This window comes from Tyto alba, unplaced genomic scaffold (assembly GCF_018691265.1).
Source record: "Tyto alba isolate M040663 unplaced genomic scaffold, T.alba_DEE_v4.0 Super-Scaffold_48, whole genome shotgun sequence".
Classification (NCBI taxonomy): domain Eukaryota; kingdom Metazoa; phylum Chordata; class Aves; order Strigiformes; family Tytonidae; genus Tyto; species Tyto alba.
This window is the reverse complement of record NW_024881324.1, coordinates 2,860,322-2,883,854: the sequence shown is the minus strand read 5'-3', so window position 1 is coordinate 2,883,854 and position 23,533 is coordinate 2,860,322. Positions and strand designations below refer to the sequence as shown.

The 23,533-nt window shown below is 39.5% G+C and overlaps 1 protein-coding gene across 4 annotated transcripts in view; it reads left to right on the top strand.

Annotated features, from left to right (window-relative positions):
• LOC104366817 (collagen alpha-1(XV) chain) overlaps positions 1-23,533 on the top strand; it is a 153,369-nt gene that overhangs the window by 28,063 nt on the left and 101,773 nt on the right. For 3 of the 4 annotated variants that reach the window (XM_032998882.2, XM_032998881.2, XM_032998880.2), the window contains exons 3-5: positions 18,786-19,333; positions 21,869-21,943; positions 22,370-22,465. In XM_032998882.2, coding sequence (XP_032854773.2) covers positions 18,786-19,333; positions 21,869-21,943; positions 22,370-22,465 — 719 coding nt within the window. The remainder of the gene's footprint in view (positions 1-18,785; positions 19,334-21,868; positions 21,944-22,369; positions 22,466-23,533) is intronic. The other variant, XM_032998883.2, reaches the window with a different exon arrangement.

Sequence of the window (23,533 nt, the reverse complement as noted above, 5' to 3'; positions counted from 1 at the left end):
TCAAAGGACCCAAGCTCTCTTTTCTCCAGCCACATTTCCTGTGGTAAACACACACGCATGTGTGTGTGTGTGTGTGTGTGTATAAATATATGTACATATATAACGAAGCTCTGTATAAGTCCTTATAACTCATTCTTCCTCTGCTTGCAAAGTCTTTCTCACAATATGAAGTCTTTTCCACTATGATCAAAGTGATGGACCAGGGTACCACTGTCTCAAAAAGTGTTTATGAAGGCAGGGAAAAGGCACAGAAGGAAGGACAGCAGTGAGAACGCCCACACTTTTTTAACTACATATATCACGTTGTCATTCAAATACGACACTGCTTCATATCTAGATTTTTTGTTATTGACAGACTGCTGCCATGAACTATATTACTATGTAGCTACTACTTTTAGTAATTAATAGCAGTTACTATTAACCACTAGAAGCTACAAAGCAAGACAGGAGTATAAAGATAGCGGTGGTATGGCTGGTATTTTTTCTGAACAGTTTTTCCTCTGAGTCAGAGGTTGTTGGTTCCCTTTCAGACCGACACAGACCCCTCCACTGGGATACAACTCTAGACGCCTACTCACTGTTTTTTAAAAATCCATCTTTACTTTATTGCTTATCAGAATTCACAGGATCACTTCAGGTCACTTCAGATGTCCACATGCCAGATATGAGAGTGTAGCCAAATACATTAACATCTATGTGCCTTTGGCTGTGCGGTCATGTAACAGAACTGCAAAATTTCAGTTGCAGAAAGAGACATCCTGTCAGATCCAAGATAAATGTCTTGCCCTGTTGAGTCTGAAGTTCTGCAGTTGCATTCTGTACGCCAAAATAATTTTGTGATTATTTTCCTTACTTTAAAATAATATATATTAAAAAAAAAAAAAAAAAAAACATAAACAAAAAAACAACAAAAAACCCACAACCTACATAGGACCCCACAGGCTGTATCAGCTAGTTCCTTGGTGTTATTCCAAAGCAAGCGATGCAGCTGCCAAATGGATCACTGGGAACTGACCTGGCTCACAAGGAAGTTAATCTTGACGGAAAAGTTCTTGGAGAGGGTCTGGGGAAATTGATACTTTCAATCTCTGTATTATAAATCTCAATGTTCTGTTAATACCTTCTACTTTCAGCTGCAATGATCATGTAAAATTGTAATTTATGATTCTGTGGAACATATTTAGCATTTAAACAAGAGGGTGATGATTAAACAAGAGAGTGATGAAATAACTGATGAATACAAATTTGGTTATATCATCAACCATATGTTTCAACATTTGTGGAGTCTCAGTTTGGGTATTGGGGGTAGCTGCTGTATTATATAAAATTGTCACAGCTGTACTGAAAGCAGCAGAACTACCATAATTCACCCCATCTGAAAATTAGTTACACTGCTTTGTTTTTCTAACAACTACAGAGCTTTTGAGAACCAAGAAAAAAAAGCCAATTTAAAAACAATCTTTTCTCCTCAATTTTCAGAACTGTTTTATGTTTAACCTATTACAATATGGTTCTGCTGTTACTTGAATGTTCTTGATTACTGCTGCATTTTGTGTATAGAGCAGCACGTAAAAAGATCAAAGCTCACTGAGTGCCACCAGAAGTCTGAACTTCTGAGTGCCCTTCAGCTTTCAGGTGATGAACCTGAACGTTTTGAGCTTTTTGTCATCAGGACTTTTATGACCTGCTGTATGCCAGTGAAAAATCAGTGAAGCTATCCACTAAAAAACTGTGACGCAGGGAGCTGCACATACTCTGTTTTCTAAACAACCTATGTTGATCTATTGGACCATTAACTTCGAAGGAGGAATGAGACAGCTTTGGATTTTTCTACTTGCTTCTTTGATGTCAATCACATTTTCTGGTGCCTGGTCTTTTCTTAAGACATATTTTTCCAAGGGATGAGCTGTGATTTGACAGGGAAGTTGCCAATAAATGGATTTATCAAAATGAACTGCTTCAGCAAAGCTATATCCAGGTGCATCAACTTCTAGGTTTCTCATATAGAAGTCAAGCTGAAAGTGTGACCTTAATTGAAGCTGTATCCTCCCTTCACAATCACACATTGTTCACTTGCATGCATACACTTGCGCAAGAAGGGTAATCTACTCAGTTATGGAATATATTTGTTTCTCAAATACTTTGGCCAGAAAAATAAGTTATCTTTGGTGATTCCAGAGCAATCATGCTAATTGGTGCACCCTCAGAAAAGTGTGCATGCATGTTGCTATTCAATTACTAGGACGGTTTGTAAAACAAAATGAAACAAACAAACAAACAAAAAAAAAAACATATAAGCTTAATAATCTTTTCAAAGGCTGATAAGAGGGAGGGAATATCTAGATCCCATTCACTTTAAATTTTCTTGATAGTTGTGCAAATTTAAGTAGGGAATGGGAGAGAGAGAGACGTAGAGGTCTGGCAGACTACTGTGACATTTTTGTTGTCAAGAATGACAACACATTCAGAAGAGACTGAAGACTTTGATGCCTGTTGGTCTTATACAAGGTCATTACTGTTCCCAGTTCTGGCAGTAGTTTGCACAGCATCCACCACAGAACAAGATTAATCTGTGGTATGTTCTCAGGGAATAGGGCTGCAGCACAACCTACAATATTTTTCAAAAAGTCTAAGGTTTGAAAAATGCCTCCTGAAGTTGGAACTCTGTGCATTGGATGGTACATCTTTATCCAGAGTTTTTGCCAAGAAGCTGCTATAGAAAGTCAGAACAAAGATGAAATCGTGTTTGACTATATATGGCATGGTGTGGGAGGGAAATGACTTCAGCTGATGGTGGAAGAAAAAGAAGGCAAGAGCAGACAACGGAAAGGATCTGGAGATCTCACTGCTCAGAACTTGGAAAGCTGAGCCTTTAGCCTACGTGATGCTGTAATTTCCACTGCCTGAGAACTTCTGTTGAAGTCCTAACACATCAAAGTGCATACTTTAGTTCAGACACAATTAAAACTTTATGCAACATAGTTGTGCTATTATTAACACTCATCTCTGCTTATCACATGGAATTGGGGAAACCAGTGTCTTACAATGCAAATGAGGGTTTAGACAGTGAAAATAAAGAACAAAGCCTATAATCAAAGCCTATAATCAAAGCCAAAAAATGCCGACAGCCTTGTGGTTTGTTGTTTTTACTCTGTGGGTTTCTTTTTTTGGCTTTCTGAATACTCAGTTCAAATGAGCATTAACAAAAATGTAATAAATTCAAAGGACATTACTTTTTCTTCTTCTCGTCACGACAGTAATAGACTTGAGAAAGTAGCCTTTGAAATTTCCGCCAAAAGTACAGCATTTTTTGTCAACTAACTTCTTAAAAGCAGAAAGCCAACATGTCAACACACTTTAAATGGATTTATAAATATTGGATACAGATGCAAATCAACTGTATTCTTCAAGATTGGGACAGCATGCAGTTGAGACTTACCTGGGAAAGACTTTCAACTGTATATCAAGCATAAAGACTTCAGAATAACTGCTGCATGCTCCATTTATCTTTTTGTCTTTTTTTCAGCTCTTGGATCAAATAACATTTGAGGGAACTAAAAATATAATATGCACCAAAAATAAAACTTCTGCTATTCTCTACATACTTTGAAGGAAATTAAGTTATTTTTGGCCATGCACATAATATATTTTTGTGTGGGGAAAAAAAAAAAAAAAAGTTCATTTTTTTCCCTTTGATCATACAACTTTAAATCCTGAATAGAATCGAGCAGAAAATTCAGTTATTCTAGATGCAGTCTATTGATTAATCCATATTGTATACAAGCTGTGGAGATTTGCTCTTGAGGGCAATAAGTTGCAGAAACAAAAGAATTAGTTCAATAATTAAACATGATAGTAGAGCTGTTAAAATGAATGTCAGCAAGTTGGAAAATGTATTGTCTACTATTTCACTTTAAGCCAGTGATCCTACCGTTAATTATGATCTACCTGACAATCTAGTCTATCCAATTTAGTCACCAGGCAGTGATCAACATTGTCATAGCTAGATGACTCAAGCTTCAGTATACCTACAAAATCTTATTTACCTGCTACCATCTGATTAAAATAGTGAACTGCACTGATGAAATATCTGGTCCATTTGGCTGTTCTAATGTTGTCATACAGGTCCCATCATATTTTCTTGGAAATAGCACAAGGGAAATCAGAGAAACTGTTTGTTTTAGCTCTCTCAAGTTTCTCAAGCCACTGTGTGAGACTGGATTCTGGGTCATGTGGTGGGGGCAGGAAAGGATGGCGTGAGGGAGGGACGCGTGCCTGTAAATGTGGTTACAGTGTGAGGAAAGACTTCTGGTCTTCAGCTGCATGGAATAATACACCTCATAGCATGATTGCTTTCTGCACGGAGCCTTTTTGGAAAAAAATCAGGAGTTTATTAGTGTCCCATGGTATTATTTCAGTTAAATGTGGGTGGTTAAAATAAAAAAATGATGATAAATCTTGTTTGTAGAACTTGTCACGTGTATATTGGCTTTTTTGGAGCTATCTGACAGAGCTAGCAGTGAGGCCAGTATAGGTCTGCACCTGAGGATTTATTCTGAATTTGTACTATTTCTGATTGTGAAAAAAGTCCCTGAAACATAGATAATGTAATGTCTGATGCTGTGCGCGTCTGAAGCCAGATAAAAGTGAAGTGACTACACTGATTTACTTCATCTGTATGAATGGGGTACAAAGCCTGAAATATCTATACCCAGCGTCCCATTCATTATGCTAAGTTCAAATGGACTAATTTTTATTTCATTTTTCTTCTAAAGAATACTTTTATCTTATACTTAAGGAAAATAATTCATCTAATAGTTGCTTTACAAAATATTTTTTTAAGAAGTCATGTAGCTAAAATCAGATTTGCTTAGTTTACTGTTGCCTAGGATCATGTGTGAGGTCCACGGTGTCAAATCTGTGGTTTGTAAGTAGTAAAAGCAGTTACTCCACTGAGCTGAAGAAAGAGCTTGCTGTATTTGTGCTCAAGAGAAGAGCTGTAGGCATGTATTACAGTGATGCATTGACTCTAACTTGGTTTCACAAGGAAACGAGGCATATATAATTGCAGCATGTGTCTGTGCCACAGTTTCTGAGTCTACTTTGAGTCTAAGCTTGTATGCACCAAATCTGACACAGTCACAGAGGCCTCACAGCCATTAAGTTCTTACAAGTCTCATGGAACAGGAACGGAGTCAGGGTGGGAAAGGCTATTTGTGTCTCCACTGAGAGGGACTGTTTGGAGAACCAGCAAATTTCCGTAAGATGCCTTAAATGCTGGAAAAGCTTTAAGGAGTGCTTACCTTTTCCCAGCAGCAGAATCCAATTACAAAACAAAACTCCAGTCAAAGTGAGGCTTTCAGCAGTTCTGCTGCTCACAGCAGTTTCCTATTCAGGCGGCCAATTGACTTCTCCTTCCTCTGGAGTAAAGATAAACGTGGCCAGCCAGCTCCTCCGCACACAACAGGTTGGAGTGGATGGTTCCGCTCCTGCAGAGCTGAGAGACTCCTGCACAGAGCTTTTATCCAGGTTTAGGCTAAACTGTCCGGAGAACATTAAACTAACTTGACGAAATTCCAACTGACTTTGTCAGCAAGATTAAAGAGCTTCTGTTTCCATGATTGTGATCTGTTGTGAGGGGACAATTACTCAAAGACCTCTGTCTTATACACCTCTGTCCTGAGGTGGAAAGTAGCCTTTGAACATCACATTTATTTCTGTCCCAGCTTTCTTAGCCTTTTAAGTTTCAATGTGAAAGCTATGGCAGGTGAAGTTGGTCGGCATTTCAAAAACTAATGTCACAAATAGAGAATAAATATAATGTAATCAGCAAGGTGGTTTGAGCTTTCTTGAAAGAAGTGTATCTAAAACAGCTTTCTTACTGAAATTCCCCATCTGAATTTGCCACAGCAGCAGAGTGTGCTTTTGCAAATTATAGTTGCCTATACTGTTTCTGACTGTGAAAGCTTTGTCTGGCCCTAGGCTGCCATTAACAGTGTGCTGTGGGACGTGATCATTTATACTAATGAGTCAGTTTAAAACAAGAAGGTCTTTCACTTCGGACTTTAGCCAGGATTTTAACTTAGAACTTTTTGTACCAGAAATGACATTTTTAAGATATTTTGTTTAATCCATTCAGTTCATTCACTGGGGAGATGAAAAAAACACGAGCATAATAAAAGCATATGTGATTTACACTAAGATATAAAAGTAGTGTAATGTAGCTCTTGGAAAATTAAAATCTTGGGAAAAGAAAGATGGAAGAAGTAGGATTATGTTGGCTGGAATTTTTTTTTTCTGTATTTTTACTGGTGCATTCATGCTATAAAAGCTTTTAGCTGTAAGAAATATTAATGTCCAATACAATACATATCTTTAAGTTTTACTGTTCCCATATCATCTACCTCACAATAATTTTTCAACTTCTCTGAATCCGGCCCTTTATAATATCAAATCTCTTAGCTACTAAATCCAATAGTGTAGAGAATATATAAGAATATAGTTAGAAGGATAAAAGGCAATAAGAAATGTCAGGTACATAAACTGAAGAACATTCATGAAAGGGATGTTCCTGGAAGACAAAAAAAGTCCTCCTAAGGATGTGAAAACAAAACTTTAGTAGCAAAATATTAATTTTGTTGCTTTGCATAAAAGAATGGATAGCTTAGTCATCTGAGAGCAGAATACAGTCCACCAGGTCTCAAAGTGCTGAGTAAGAGTCAAGGATGCATAAAAAAAATCCTTTAGTTTTTATTATCTTAATGGGTCCATAGACCTTGATTTAAATCAAAACAAAAACAAAGCAAAAAAAACCCTGACAAAATAAACCAAACAAAAACTCGAGCCTCAATTCTTGCAATGTTTTTATTTTTCTGTTCTGATCTAACCTGACCCAGAATTAAGTGATCTTCCACTCTCAGATTAGTGAAAGGTCTCATAAAGCTTTGCCTAAAGTTCTGATGGTGTCCTATAGATGTATCAGCCTCCATCACACAGAGACCTTGTTGGATTGTAAAAGCTACACAAATATATCAGCTATTTGTTTCTCTCATGTGCCATTCAAAGACTCGCTGCAGGCAGCCTTTCCAGCTATATTTGGGATAATGCTTACCCTTGGGTGTTCCTGAGGCTCAGCTTGGAAGATCAAACTGCCCACAGCATACGGATCTGGCCTGCAGGCAAGACTCACTGGATGTACCAACTCTGGCTCTTAACACTGTGATGGAACAGAGGTCGTGAAAGTGGTACAAGCAGGGAGCATGACATCTTCTTACAGCAGCACTGACTACGCAAGCAGTGGTCAGGAGCAGGGTTTTCTGACAGGAGAGAGAATTCGGTGTCTGTCATTCACAATGTCAGAGAAGAAGTGGAAAGGCATGCTCAGTTACTCGTGGGAAATACAGGGGGATGGTAGTGTCTCAGATCATTTGATTGAGCTAAGAGATATGGGGTGGTAGGTGTGAGGAGGGAAGGAGCATTTCTGGGTGAAGGTTTCAAATTTTCATAGAGTGAATTGTAGCCCACAATTCCCAGCTACTCATACCCTTCTTAGTCTCCTGGTCCAAGGACAGAACCTTGTAGTGGAGATGGGGATAGCAAAGACAGCAGGAGCAACTGCAGGAGTTGCTGATTAAGTGTTCTCTATCCTGGCTTCCTATTAAATCTCTTTATATGGGATGAGAATTTATATCCAGGTCAGTGTGCCAAACTATGTCAGTGTTTTTAAATAGGTGTCCATTTTTCCACATTTGGGCAGAGACTCTCTGCTGGCATGTACAACAGTTAAATCTAGGAAAGTGTCAGACATTTCTCTCAGCACTTTAAGAGAGAACTGTCTTCATCTTAGAAATACATATTTTGGCAACGAAGGTGTTGGTCATGGCCTTGCAAGAATTTTCTCCTTTAAAATTCAAGATTAAAAAAGAGAGAGGGAAAGAGAAAACAAGAGCAGAAATGTATTTTTTTTTCCCCCCATAAAAACACACAGCAGACTTAGTTTAATGTATTTTGTCTTATTTCCAAGGTCATTGTGAAAGAGAAAGGGCACGGTGATAATTCACATCTGTTTTGTTATGAGCATAATGGAAATTAAAACATCTGCTGGCTTAGATGCTGTAAACGAGCGCACACAGCAGACACTGACACTGGTGATTCATAAGCAGTGTTCTTCCCTAAAACAAATTTCCAATCTAATTTAAGAAGTCCTGTGTTGCTGCCTAGTGGTGAAATGCAAAAGCTCCTGCTCTCCTGCAATCATTAAAGGCTACTTGTCCCTCTAGCTGGAAATGATATTGCCCCTGTCATAGCTTACATATTTACACCACACACAAATTTCATTCCATAAAGCCAGTGTCTGACCTTGCCGCCGGTGCATACTGTTATTGGACACCTGCAATATTCAATACAGGCTCTGTAATTCTTGTACAGGTTAACTTTGTCCAGTCTTTAGGAGGGTGGATGTCTCAGAAGCCTGCTCTTTCCCTCTCAGACACACACCTGACCTACCTGAACAAGGCTGGAACAAGGCTGGATGCAATAGCTGCTTTCATTGTTCTGAGTGCAAGAACCGCACAAAACCCATTTCAAGTGCCAACTTTGTCACAGAAGAGCAGTTGGGACAGAGTTCTGTATTTCTAAAGAAATAGTAAAGCTGCTCAAACTTAGACTTTTGTATTAGGTTTTGTTCTACCACCTTGTGCTGAATCCCTTTTCAGATAAGCACCTCGGATGAGCTCCTACTTATCCCAAGCCCCGTCCCTTCCAAGCCTCCAACCACCCTTCAGCAGTCCAAATTCTGCTGCATTAGTCTCTCTAATTACCCGCAGATCTCTGCTCCCTTCCATCCAGCCTATTTCCATGTTCTTCCTGACACAGATACCAGCATAGCACCCCACACCTCTGTGCCTCTCTTCCAGCTAATCCTTCTTCTCTCTTTCTCTCCTGCTGTTGCTGTTTGTCCAAGTGCCTTAGCCAGGATTCCAGCTGAATGTGTGGCCTTGAGAATATCCTTTTGCTCAGCGAAGCCCCACCGTGCAGCTATTATCTCGAAAATATCCCTGTCACCTTCCAGAGCTGAACTGTTCCCCCCACAACCTGGTGTTTCAGAGAAAGGCGGCACTACTCATCTATTCCACATTCGTGGAGAACTCAGTAGAATTTTCTACAGATAACCTCATTGGGTCAAATCTAGTAATTTGATTTAACATCCAGCAAAAAAGGCTTCTTTCTGTGATCTACTGAGTGTCAGCACTGGACATAAAGAAGCATGAATTGAATTACACTGCAGTGAGAGATGTTACTTTTATGTTATGCTGCCATGACTGTAAATGCTCCTTAATACCTGAGGAACCACAGGTCAGACATTTGGAGTTTTTCAATATGTTCACTTTCAGAATAAAGATCTGGGTAGCCCTTTTATAGAGCTCTGCCCCACTTTATGGTTCCGTTTGAATATTCTGCAAGCTCCTGATCCACACATTTTTAAATAGAATAAACATTACTGAAATAACGCGGGACCAAAGCTCACATCTGTTGAAACTGATGAGGACATCCCAACTGACTTCACAATCAGTAACAGGTCTCTGAGGAAAATCTGACCTTTTTAAATGGGCAGTGTTTAAAGAAGGCACTGTAAATTTAAGGTTCAGTGAAACATATTCATAGGTTCTGATTCCTTCTTGATCTCAAAGTTCAACAAGAGATTCTTCTAGATGAGCAGCTAACAAAACAGTAAGAATATAGACCAGTATTACATGAGAAAAACTGAAGAAAATGGCTTGTAAGGAAGACAATTTTTTTTTTGCTGATTAGCTTGAAAGCCTTGTAATGAAATAAAGTTTCTCATACAAGATAAGATGGGAAAAAAAAAAAAAAAAGACTTTTGTGCAGTGTGGATGTGAATTTAATGAACTGTATTTAGGTACGGGGACCATATCCATGTTTGTCCTGCAGAGGGCAGAAGGATGATGGTGTGAAGGAGGGAGCTGGCAGAATATGTTGGAAAAACGGTTTGCACAAAAGAATGCCGGGCCTGATTTTGTGTGTCAGGAGGTACCGCAGCTCCTTCTGACTGCAGCCTTACTGTTGGGGGTGCAAAAGCACAAAAAGAGCTTCTGAGGTTTCCTTAGGCATCTGAAAGAAAATGCTCCAGCCTTTACCACTGATATATTTGATCCATGCTTTCCAACAGTGTATCAATGGCAGCTAGAAATGTGTTCAAGCTGGGTAAGCAGAGCAAATGCTGGTTTTCCTGAAAGTAGCAATGACACTAGCCTCTTCTATTTCATGTAGCACATCTGAGACTACGTTAAAATATTTCCCTTATTTTTCCCTTTGTAGTACTTGCTTAACTTTTATTTTGTAGATGTGGAAATCCTCCTCTGCTTTATGTTATTGCTATAAATTTTGCTATTGCTATAAATACTACTTGTTAACTGTAAAATAAATACACGTTGGCAGCAGGAAAGAAGAAGTTTCCTTACTGCACATCACAACTACAACCAGTATAAAATAATGTTCTCTCGCAGTTACAGCATTTCTTTGAATGCAAAGTAGGGAAAATATAGGGTGTGCACTGAGCCATTAAGACTGAGATGGTTTATTTACCCCGATGGAAAGGAAGATTACAATCTAAGTTTATGATTATTTGGGCTGAAAGAGGACAGAGAAGCGAGGTCAGCTTGGCTCAAGTTTACAGACATGGAGGTGCCTGATGCTGGCTGCTCTGAGCCTCGTTTGGTTTTGAAAGTCTTCATAGAATATAGCTTTTATCCCATTGCCTTAAAAGAACATGAACAGGAGCTGCCAGCAAGGCTCCCACAGCAATGAACAGCAGTGACACAAGGCGTTCTTTCACAGGATGCAAAGCCAATTGCCATGGGGCAAATGGGCTTTTACAAGCACAGGACCGGATTATGGACAGCAGCACTGGTAAAGAGTATCTGAAGAGAAACAAGGGGAAGCACTAGGTGAAATTAAGTTATAAATGGAAAGGAATGGGAAAGTAATAGTTTCATTCAAAAGCCAGCACCCACCCCACTCCCATCTCCAGACCTCTGGATCCATCCAAGCCCTCCCTTGACTGAGTTAAAAACAGCTCCCATAATTTTAGCTGCAGGGTTGTCAGTTTCTTACATTTAGCAAATAGCATCTGCTTGAGCATGTTATTCTGACTCTATGTACCTGTTAAGGTTCATTGCATAAGGTTGCTGTACGGTGCTAAACATTTTCTTTTGCTCAAAGGACTTGACATCAATATTTTTTTTTTTTTTTTTTCAGACTTGGGCCTTTGGAAAATGGGGCTAAGATGGGTAATTCTGCCTGTGTCAGGGATGACAGCCTTGCCCTTGAACTCTGTTTCTGATATATTTTCTGGTGGTGAAACCAAGGATAAATGTACACTGAGAAACAGTGTCCTTTGTTGTAGTAGGTTTTCTAAAGCCTGTATGCTAGTATGCTTTATACCACCTTAGAAGTTAGGCTGTGTGGAAGTGCAGTGTATTAGCTAGAAACAGGGGCTGTGGGTATTCCATGTTTTATATGAGCTGTGTTAGACAACAGGTAATACAAATATTGTGCTCCAGCTGTCAGAAGATCTCAGGTTTATAACTACTGTTTGTAAGAAAGGTCCAGGTTCTAGTCATATTTCTAAAATAGCTTTTAATATAAAACTATAAATTCCTGATAGCATTAAAAAAAAAAAAATGAGGCAGGCAAATTCAGTCTTGGTGATGGAGTTACATACACTTATATCAAAGCATATGTCACTTAACCTGAACTTGTTAAATATGGATAAACAAGTACATGGATCCAGTGGTAAAGACACTGTTAGTGTGATGCAAAGCCTGCTAGGTTCACAAGGAGTCTTTGCACTAATTTCAGTGGACTGACATTGGTCTGATGCAGCCTGATCATCCAGTGGTTTGGGATCAGGCCCAGCATTGGCACTATCCCACTCCGCATGGGAAAACATGAAGAGGTGTTGTGGCTGAAGACCAGAGTGCAACTGAGCACTATGCAGCTGCTCACTACTCCTTACCCCTCAGAAATGGGGAGGAAAAAAAATAAATCAAAAGGCTTGGGGATCAAGACAAGGACAGGGAGGGATGACTCAACCATTATGGTCATGGGCAGAAGACTCCATTGGGGAAGAAAATAACCATCAATTTAATTTGAACACTACCACCACCACTAATTTACCAATCAAACAGAGTAGGACAGTGAGAAATACGACCACATCTTAAAAACACCTTCACTCCAATCTCTCCCTTCTTCCCATGCTCAGCTTTACTCCGGTTCTCTCTACCTCCTCACCTCCAGCAGCACAGGGAGGGCAGGGGTCGGGGGTTGCGGTCAGTTCGTCACCTGTTGTTTCTGTTGCTGCTTCCTCCTCAGGGTGGGGACTCCTCACACTCTTCCCCTGCTCCAGTGTGGGGTCCCTCCCACAGGAGACAGACCTCCACAAACCTTCTCCAATGTGGGTCCTTCCCACGGGCTGCAGCTCCTCACAAACTGCTCCCACATGGGTCCCTCCTGTGGGCTGCAGTTCTTCAAGAACAGACTGCTCCAGCACAGGCTTCCCTCAGAGTCCTGGCCTCCTTCGGGAACAGGCCCCCGCTCTGGTGCGGGGTCCTCTATGGGCTGCAGGTGGCATCTGCTCCACTGGTGAGCTCCATGGGTGCGGGTCACAGCCTGCTCTCTCACCACGGGCTGCAGGGGGGTCTCTGATCTGGCACACCTCCCCCCTCTCCTCCTTTCTTCCACTGCCCTCGGTGTTTGCAGAGGTGTCTCCCTCGCTGCTCCTCCTCCTCACAACTCCCAGGTTCTCCTTCTTAAATACGTTATCACAGAGGCGCAGCCGCCGTCACTAATTGGCTCAGCCCAGGCCAGAGACAGGTCCAACTTGGAGCTGGTGGAGCTTTGAGAAGCTTCTCACAGGGGGCCAGCCCTGTAGCCCCTTTCCCTGCTACCGAAAACCCTGCCACACACAGACCCAGCACAGGAGGAAGCAGCCAGTATGAGGCCGTGTGTGTGCTCAGTCCAGAGAGCAGTCCCCTGGGTTCCAGGAACCGTAAATCCACCCAGGTTCTGTGCCGCCCCTAAACTGGCAGGGCATTTTTTTCTGCATCTGTGTTCTTTCAGTGATCCACGGATCTTTGCTACGGCTCCCAGTGATGTAGTGCAGATACAGCCCAACCTTTGGATATGTCCTTCATCCACATCTGTGTACTTGAACTCAGGTCTATTTCCTTTCAGGGTGAGATAAATATGTGTGTCTAGATTATGAGAGAGTGATATGCCTCCAGAAGCTGTGAAGTTGGAGCCAATTACCTTTTGGTGTCACTGGTTACTCTCTGCACTCTTTCTGTGAAGACAACTAATGCATCTGAAAGAGGGCTCCTAACCTAAAAGTTACAGATAGGTATAATAAGCTAATCATATGAATCTGGGCATTTCTCTTCCTCTGTCTCCATTCCCATTTATAAGACATAAATACTGGTTTTGTACTTTAACAGTTAAAGCAAATATAATAGACCTTCAAGCAGGTAGGTTTTTCTTTTTTTCTTTCCTCTGTACTTCACCCCTTGTGAGCAGTGGAAAAGTATTTTGGATCCCACATGTTTGCAATTCGACCCTGACTAGCTTGGGTGGAGTGAAGGTGAAGTATGTTTTTCTTACACTACACATACCTGACAGACAGTGATCTGGAGAAAAGCAGTGCCATTTGGGGTCAGATGAGCACCAAGGCTTGAGACACAATATCTGTCACATCACAGCTGCAGTTTCAGAATGGCTCCCGTGAATGCCAGTAACTCCATTTTTAGGAACTTCTTCATCTGCTGCCCTTCTACTGTCAACATCATGTTTCTTTCTGGTCTCCTTTTCTGTCCAATGAGTAAACCCTTCTCCTCCTAACTGTTTAAAAAGAGCTTTGCCTTTTTTTTCAGCCCATTTTGAGCTTCATGATCTTCCACTGTTATTGATTGCTGTGCTAAGGACGCTATGGGGAAACCAGGTATCTTCCAATGCCAAAATGGTGGTTTGGCTTTTTTACTGTTACACTTTTCAGTAGTGAAGCAGTGAGGTAATTACATGCAAAAAAAAATATATATAATTAAAATTAAAAAAAAAAAAAAACAAAAAACAAAAAACAAAACCACTCTACTATTGTCATCTGCAGTCTTGAAACAATCCATATATTGATTTACACGATTATTTTTACAACAGTCATACTTCTTAACTGGTCCCTGAAGCCACTCAGTGGGAATCTCCATTATCTGCAAAATCTATAACAATTCCAACTGTAATATACAGTCACAAATGGTAACAAATGCAAAGAATAGCACAGCTCATAATTCTAGAATTATAAAAATCCCAATTTATGGTATTCTACTACATTCTTCTCTGAGATAAAATACAGCTAAATATTAAATCTGCTTCTGTACAACACCTTCCAGTGCCCCAGTTTTAGGAAACATGGATATAAACAGGATGAATTCTGAATGTTCCCCAGTATTCAGTGGCTTAGTAACAATACATGCTTGAAACAAAAATATACTGGGGCAACATAGTGCTCTGTTGGCTTAAAGGTATTTAAAATAGCAGAGCATTTACCTATTGATTTAAGGGAATTAGAGGGCATTTTTATTATGATGTAACTGTAGCAGTGGGACATGAATTTATCAGAGATAACTGAATGGGAACAGAACCTGTGACTGAGTCCATATTCTGCTATTAAAAGCAACTGTAGGTCCTGATAAATCCATGAAGTGTTGGGGATGAGCTGTAAGTACAGAATTTGTCTAGAAAATTCTAGTTTTGCTTTTCTGTAGTGGATAGGTGCAAGCTTCTACTCCAGTCTCACTGTAGTTCAGACATTTACTGAGCCTCCTGACTTGGTTTACGTAAATGAAAATCCTGATTCTTCTTTACTGCCTTTTGCTGCCACCTTTTGCAAATATGTTTCATTTGCCTCAGAGCCTATACTAAAACAGCAAATGTTTTGGGCTCTGTATGTTACTGTTTGGTGTGTGACTAGGAAACCGCAACTAGAATGCAGCTCCACATGCTGTGTGGGGAGAATTAACAGGCTTCTTTGCATTTGCCAAATCTTCCTTTGAGAATGGGAAGTGGGAAACCATAGTTCTATTCATTAGATTCCCTTCTGTGATGCATCCTGCTATCAAAGCCTGATAAGATGATTGTTGGCCACCTTAGATATTCTCCATCTGCTTTCTAGGTCACTTCTCCCATGGCTCTTTGGAAGTAGGTTTGGTATCTGTGCACAGAACCTATATTCTCCTTCAAGCTTACTATTTTCCTTACCTTTTTACTCTTGAGTAATGGCTTATGCATTTTATTGTAGTTGAGGTTCCTTTTTGTGTATGTATGTGTGAATATAAGATATGACTCAATATTAGATTACCAATCAAAAAATCATTAGCTCTGGCCAGAAAAAAAAAAAATGTGTCCACTTTTCGAACTATTAAGAAGAGGCAAAATCTATCAGACAAAGCATTTGAAAGTTCCTATGGGAAATAGTTTCTGGATAAGGAGCTAGTTTTTCTGCTTCTAAACATGTCTTCTATATTTTCTAAAAATATGTATGAGAAATTGTTTCTGTATGGAGCATATCAGACTTTTTCCAGTTAATGACTTCCCTTAGCAGGTAAGTGCCAAAGCTAAAGTACAGGGAATACGATAGGTTAGAATTGATTTCAACTGGACTATAACATCTTAGCACAGGGAGAACATTTTACCATTTTTTGCAAAGCCACTAGGACAATGGAAACCACTTTGCAACACATAGCCCAGGATGGTACTGCATGTGAATAACAGAAGTGTCTTTCTGAAGAATATCTCTCTAGCTCTTCATCAGAACCAGCTTGCCAGGTTTCAGAGCAAAGTGCAAGATTAATTGATTTTTCAGTATGTTAATCAGGTATTTTAAGTGAAGTTTTTCAGTTCACTTTGTTTGCAGTATTCAGATGGACTGCCATACCTTTTTCATTTCTATTTCATTTGTATTCATTCAGCCTGTATAGCTATTACAGCTAAGGTAACTGAACACATTTCAAAATTGAAAAATACTTCAACAATCCACATTGCACAAATATATACATCGTGAAGGACTTGGGAAAGTTTAAAAAACATGGAACAAAGATTAGAAGTCATGTTATAGCCAATAACTTTGAAATTATTCTCTACAGTCATTTTTGATTGTTTTGTATAGTTTTGTTTCAAATTGCCAGCATGGGGGAAGATCGTTGTCTCCCTTGAGGGATTAGACTGTAGGCAAAGAGGTGGCATTGTCAGTATGATTTTCCTCATATTAAGATATTTTTCTCCTTTTCTCAGTTTAATTTCATTTCATTATCTTCTCTGTAACAGAGGACTCTCTTAATGGGCACTCATTCTGTTATATTCTTGAAACCTCTTAATGAGAAAGAGCTATGGTGAGAGCTGTGAGGTTAATTATCCAATTTCTCCATCTAGATGACTAATTATTATGCCTGAACTGGCCAGCTAATACAAACATACGCAGTTTGAAACCATCCTTTAGCACATGCTGTGTCAGGGGAGGGACGTAGGAGTGCTACAGGTATTGGAAGCAAAAATAGGCTCTGTGCACTTGAGGAAAAAATTGAGATATTTCAGGTTAGCAGGATGTACTAAGCTGAAATTAAAATAATGGTGCAGGGGACAAACCCTAGGAAACCAGGTGTTACAGGTTCTGAAGCAAAAGTTGTAATTATATGTGTACATCCCGTGGTTTTATATGCAACCAGTAAACTTCAGTTCATCCCATGACCAGAGTGTATGGGCTGCTGGTAAAATGAAGGTGATCTCAGGGCAAAATGCATCCAAATCTGGGGATGACTTGATCCTTGACAATTAGGCTGAACTAAGAGCCAGCTCCATGTGTCTCATCACTGGTTACCTTTAGGCAGACTGGAAGCTTGTTTTCCACTTCTGTAAGCACTTGTTCAAAAAAACAGATCTAGGGACTTACTCGTATCTGTTGTCCCCAATGCACTTATAAGAAGACAGGCTGGTTTTAGCTCCTGTCCCCTGTAAATGTCTGCATCAGATTATCATAGAGGGCAACAGTTCTCCTCATGCTGTGTTGAAAATTAAGTGACCATTGAGCGAGATAACTTTGCTTAATGCTGTCTGGGGACATCATCTTCAGGAACTTTCTTGATGCAGAGATGTCACCACAAGGAAGGGCCTTGGGAACACTGGCAGTGGCAGATCTAGTAGATGACAGGCTGTGTAGGTACAAAGCAGTACCTCACCACCATGGATACTCTTCCAGACATGTTATTTACACCCACTGCGGTAGAAAGGGGAAAAGTGAATTATGAGACACAGATTCCCTCTGTTCTTAGTGAGGTTTCACGACCATTCACCTCATCTGTACTGTTCTACCACAAGACCTCTGTTTTCCATGCTACATTTTTATCTGATGGAATTAATCTGAGAACCATAGTACACTGGTGTGTGAGGTAGATAAAGGACCTGGAAAACAGTGGTTCCAAATATATCCTCTCTTTTACCCAGGATCTGGAGATTTTCAGCAAAGAAGAATATAAACCAAGGCTAAGATGTATTTGATTAAGAAAGTGATTTAAAAATCTGACTTTCTTGGATGATGACTGTTTTCATGTCTGCTGAGAAAGTCAGCAGTTAGTCATGAACTGGAGTTTACAGAGTGATTATAGTCTTACATGATGTCACTACATTAAGACATTCCTAGCACTTTGTTTGCTTCTGCATAACATAAGTATTCTCAAAAGGGTGAAAATGTATACCAGTAAGAAGAACAGAGACTTTCAGATAAAATGAAATACTTAAAATGTAAGATTAGAGGAGATTGCAAAGGGATGAAATGCTTTAGATTTGGGTGGAGCTCTGTATAGATTCAGATCTGAATCCCTCGTGATTAACAGTGGTAACTTTTTTTGCTTGTTTTTACTTCTTAGAAGGAGGAAAATGGCAGACCTGTTTCTGGTATGCTGCTAGAGTACGCTTTCCCAAGGCTCTAGTTAAAATTGGGTGAAGATACTTAGTTGTTGTCATTTCTCCTTCATTGACAGGAAGGAGTTGCCTCTCTGGGCATGTTTGGCAGAGATACTTAATTCTGTGTGTTTGCCAAATCAAAAATACTCTAATTTCAAAACTGAATTTTGATAGTTTAATAGTATTTGTTATGTACACAGTACAACTAAGGAGATAAATCTGAGAATAAGGGCAAAAATAAAATCTAACATCTGTTGTAGAATCAGGTAACTGCAAGGGCTAAAGCAAATCCACCGTAATTTTAATCTTGTATTTGTGAAACTGTGTCATTCTGTTTCTAGAGGTCTTGTTGTCATCTTAGTTTGTGAGGATAAAGCATCTTAGTTTATTTGAGGAAACAAAAGGCTGCTAAATCTTCACTGAATCCACTCTGCAAGTACATTTAGCACTTTTCTTTGTACTTTGTGGACAGCTGAAGTGATATGTTGCAGGAACAACTTGTTGCCACTCAATTTCACCAAATTCACATGCACCTTTCTTTAGTATATGAGTAACCTCAGTTAGTCAAAGGACAAAGAATGACACGTGTACTTAGCTAGATGTGTTTAAGCACTAAAACTAAGCTGGGGCCTAAATTGTTAGACATGTTACTGGTATTATAACACTGCATTATCATTTTTAAGGCTTTTCTTAAATCATTTAAATGAAATGGGCTGTGCACCTCAAGCATAAATAACATGTTTTTTTTTTCACACACTTTACAGAACGAGGCTCAAAAGGACATCTTGACCTCACAGAGTTAATAGGAGTTCCTCTTCCTCCTTCTGTCTACTTTGTCACTGGCTATGGAGGGTTTCCAGCTTACAGCTTTGGTCCAGATGCTAACATTGGTCGATTGACAAGTGCTATAATACCATTGCCTTTCTACAGAGATTTCGCTATCGTAGTTACAGTGAAACCAAACAGTGACCATGGAGGAGTGCTGTTTGCAATAACAGATGCCTTCCAGAAAACTATTTACCTGGGAATGAGACTTTCACCAGTTGACGACAGCACCCAGCGAATAATCATGTACTACACAGAGCCTGGTTCCCACATCTCCCGAGAGGCTGCTTCATTTAAAGTGCCCGTGATGACTAACAGGTGGAATAGGTTTACAGTGACTGTTCAGGGAAATGATGTTGCTTTGTTCATGGACTGTGAAGAATATCAGAGAGTTCAGTTTCAAAGGTCAGCTCAAGCTTTGGTATTTGAATCTGGCTCTGGGATATTTGTTGGCAACGCAGGAGCCACAGGATTGGAAAAGTTCACAGTAAGTACTGTCTGATAAATTCACATGCCTCAGTGTTTTGTGCAGGTAGTCTCTACCCAAGAAAGTCTGCCTAGAATGGCTATATCCCAAACGAGGTTACAAATTATATAGCTTGTATTTTCCACACCCAGCTAGGGCTCAGGCAGTGCAGATATATAAATTATGGCTTAAAATGCAAATGTTCCTAGAACCTCAGAAGTTTATTAATGGTCCAGATATTAAGCTCAGTGCTCAGTTTGAATACTAGGAGTTTCAAAGGAAATATATCACATAACTTTATATGGTCTTTTTAAGAAAGGCAGATTTCAGAGTATCTATTTGTTTAACTTCTGAGAAAAATACCTTAATAGAAAGTCAGTATTTTAAACTCTTATTAGCTAGATATGTTTATTTCGCATTCAACATAAAAAAGAGAATGATCTCATCAAAGATAAAGATAGTTGGAAGATAAAGCTGTATTTCTACAATTTATATATCACTTGAAGTTTATCAGGTGCTTTATAAAAATAAAAAGGAACAAAACCACTACTACAAGGCTCCCAAGCCTTCATAGCTTGAGTGCAGTCATTCTTCCTGCTCCATCCCAGCTGGAATTCTCCACCATTGAGCTTCCAAACAGAAATGTCAAAGCTGTCAGGATGCATGAGATTGACTCATTGTCAAACTGAAAGGGAAATGTCACCCTTTTTCTATCTTATGTACTAGTAATTAAAAATGAGAAAAATTCAAGAAAATACGACCACTTAGGTACCCCTCCTAGAAAACACATGTGTGATGACTAGTTGCTGAGATTATCACCAATAGGTCTGTAAATACAGTGACAGGAATACATGGTGGATTACACTCTAAGGCATTTCCACTGAAATAGGCTGTTCAGTATGCTATATCAAGTACATATACTTAACCCAATACTGCGATTGTTTTGGTACTATCAATTGTGAGGTGTACTCTAGGTCTTGTGCCTTTATTCCTTCATGCATCATATGTCACAGTCACTTTTGAGTAGAAAAACTAAATGGCTGATTCCTCCTCAAGCTGTGTTTGTATGACAAGAACTGTTTCACTGATTGCCCAAAATAGAAACAATTCACAGCAGATTGTTCAAATGGCTCTGAATGGATGCCAGTTGCCAGTTCACTCTGGCTAATGGGAATTTGTGTGCCTAAGTCTCTGGTTGCCAGACACAAAAGGACATAATTATAATCAGATTTTATGGAAACAAAAGTAAATTCTAGCCCTGGTGCTTGTAAAGAAAAGTAGAAACCAGACAACAACCAAATATAGCTGAATCAGTGATGACACCGGATTCCGCAAACCAGATTTAGCAGGGAAGGCAGCAGCAGGCACAAGACACAGAGGGGGACTGCAATACCTCATATCTACTGTTCCTACCACGGCAGACTTGGCCATGACTTTCCTGGTTGGAGTGATTGGCTAGCAGCTACACTTGGGAAACATTAGAACTCTCCATTTCACTCCTTCACCATCCAGGGCCACAGATTAGAGCAAGAGGAGAAAAATATGTTCTCCAAAGGGAATTCACTTGTACTGTGAAAACAAAGCATCACTTCCAAGAGACTGCTCAAGTGGTCTGGTTGTGTCTCCTTTCATGCATAATTTTTCAGTGAACTGCTCAGTTTGTCTGACATTGTTCAATATCTGAGTTGCCCGTTATTAAGTTTTGAGAGAAATAGGATTGTTCAGTTCACTGAGCTGTTATCTCAGATTGCCTGAAAACTCATGAGGCACCAGCTGCATGAGTTTCATGGTCTTTGAAGGTACAGAAATTATAGGTTCATGAAAGATAGAATCTTAGATTTGTTCCTTTCTGAAATATTCTAGAAGTCACCAGAAATTTTGCTTCAAAAGTACTTCCTTGCTTATAAACTCCCCAGTGCTTCTAAGACAGGGATAAAAGGCCACTGCAGAGAGAAAAGAGTGAGCAGAAAGTCAGATATATAGCAGTGTATAGCAAAGGTAGCTGCTCCTCCTCTGGAATTAAGTAACAGCAAAGCATACTACTTTTCTCATCTCAACAGCTGTTGCCGTTTTCCCTACCAGGACTCGGGGTTTCTCTACCCATGAGTGAGCAGATCTGCTGTGTCTGTGGTAGTACTCAGCAGACAGAGCACAACCAAGAACTTTGCCTGGTATAAATGTTCTAGCTCCTTGAATAGAAGTCTCTGGACTGAAAAGCATTCTGTGTCTGTCCAGACATAACCTAGGACTGGATCCTTCAGCTGGGGCACTAACAATACAGTGTAACAATTGTATTGTCTTTGGGACACAATAGTCATTTTATTATGGTAGCTTCATTTTTTTTCTACGTTTTGGAAAAGGAAAACATAAGAACATACTTACATTTTTAAACTGGGTTTATTATCATGAAATTTTATGCTTCGGATAATTTTCCAAGCAAATCAGAACAAAGTCTGGGGTTTTTGGTGATTTGTTTAATTCCCACCCCTCCACCTGCCCTTCACACATGCTACTTAAAATATTGCTTCCTTGAACTGTTTTTGTTGTTTCATGTAGGGCTCAATTCAACACCTGACAATCAAATCTGACCCAAGGGCTACTGAAGATCATTGTGAAGATGATGATCCTTATGTGAGTATTCTTATAAACACGTCTTTATCTACTTTCAGTGCCTCAGTCAAAGTCATTTGCCATTAGACATTTTTCATAAGACTAAATATAGTGTTTCTTCTTGGGAACATAGTATCATACTTAAAACTATCTGTATGGAGGAATTTTTTTTTTTTTTTGACTACACAGCCCCTCAAACTGTGATTTTTCAAAAAGCATCATTTTCTCTTGTCTATAACACCTCTAAGAAAATGAACTAGTTTTCTGAAGGGTCATTTTCATGAAATGCTGTAAGTATTGAAATAACATCATCATGACACTGAGGCTTCACCAAGTGACAAAAAAAAAAAAAAAGGTTTTTCTGCACTGAAGTAGCCGATTCCTTGGAGATCATACTTCTTTTGCCTGACTTTTATGAACTTGCTATCATGCTTGGGTTTTGCACAGGCTTCAGGGGACATGAGCGGCAATGGCAGCATTCAAGAAAATGAAGGTATTTCTGAGACACAAGAAGTCCTTGCACCTTCCCATCTTCCCATAAGGGTAAATTTATTTTATTTATTTTATTGACAGTTCTCATTTAGTATTACTTTTTTAGATAGTGATGTCTGGATTTTGTCACTAGTTTTTCATATGTGTCAACTTCCAAAGGCACCTGCGAGAACAACATGCGCCTATCCAGAAGAATGACTGAAGCTTGCCAGATCAAAAATCTGATATATTTGACAACAATCAGCAACCAGTACTTTAAGAAGAGTTAACTTATATTAAACAGATCAGAAACATAAATTTGACACTTACCAGGAATATTCTTTTACTCCACAACAACTTCCATCTCAGGAAATGCTTGAGCCAGGAGTGTATCTGTTTGTGTTTAGTGGACCTCAGCTGTATTTTTCACCCCTTAATTTCTTGCTATGTTTTTTTCAACCCATGAGAATTTTACCATCCTCAGCTTCCTGATCAGAGTTACTTAGCTTACTTAATGGTATATTTTGTGAAGGACTTTCACCTTTTGCTTGCCCTTCTGAACGTGCTAACTGCAGCTCTCATTTGGTGGTTACGGGAAGACGAAGTAAGCAGTTGTCCGTCAATCACTATAACATTTGAGATTTTAGAGATTCCTATCACATCATGTTCACCCTCTCTTTTTGTGCCAGGCTGAAATGTTCCAGTCCCTTCCTCACAATGAAGCTTTCCATGCAGCTTATATCAAGCATTCTTCTTTTATCCAAGTTGTCGTTGATTCCTTTAGAGAAAGCCAGTAAGTTTGTGAGAAATTACTTTACAGAAACCATGCTCACATTTCCCTGATATAACACGTACCTCAGCTCTTTCATTGTTGAATTCTGTGGGTGAATACTCTTTGGTTGTGATGATTTGTTGCCATTCACTTAGTCAGCGTGTTTCCTACCCTTTCCTTACAAAGACTTCAGTTTTAGACATATCCTCTGCTGAGTTTCCTGAGAACATTCTTTTGCAGGAATTTTAACTCTTCCATAGTCAACATGAATGCAAAAAACCTTATTTTTTTCTGCTATGGTTTAAAATTCTCTGAGCATGCTTTTCACAACCTAATTGTGTATTGGCCTGGCTTCCTGCTCCTGACGC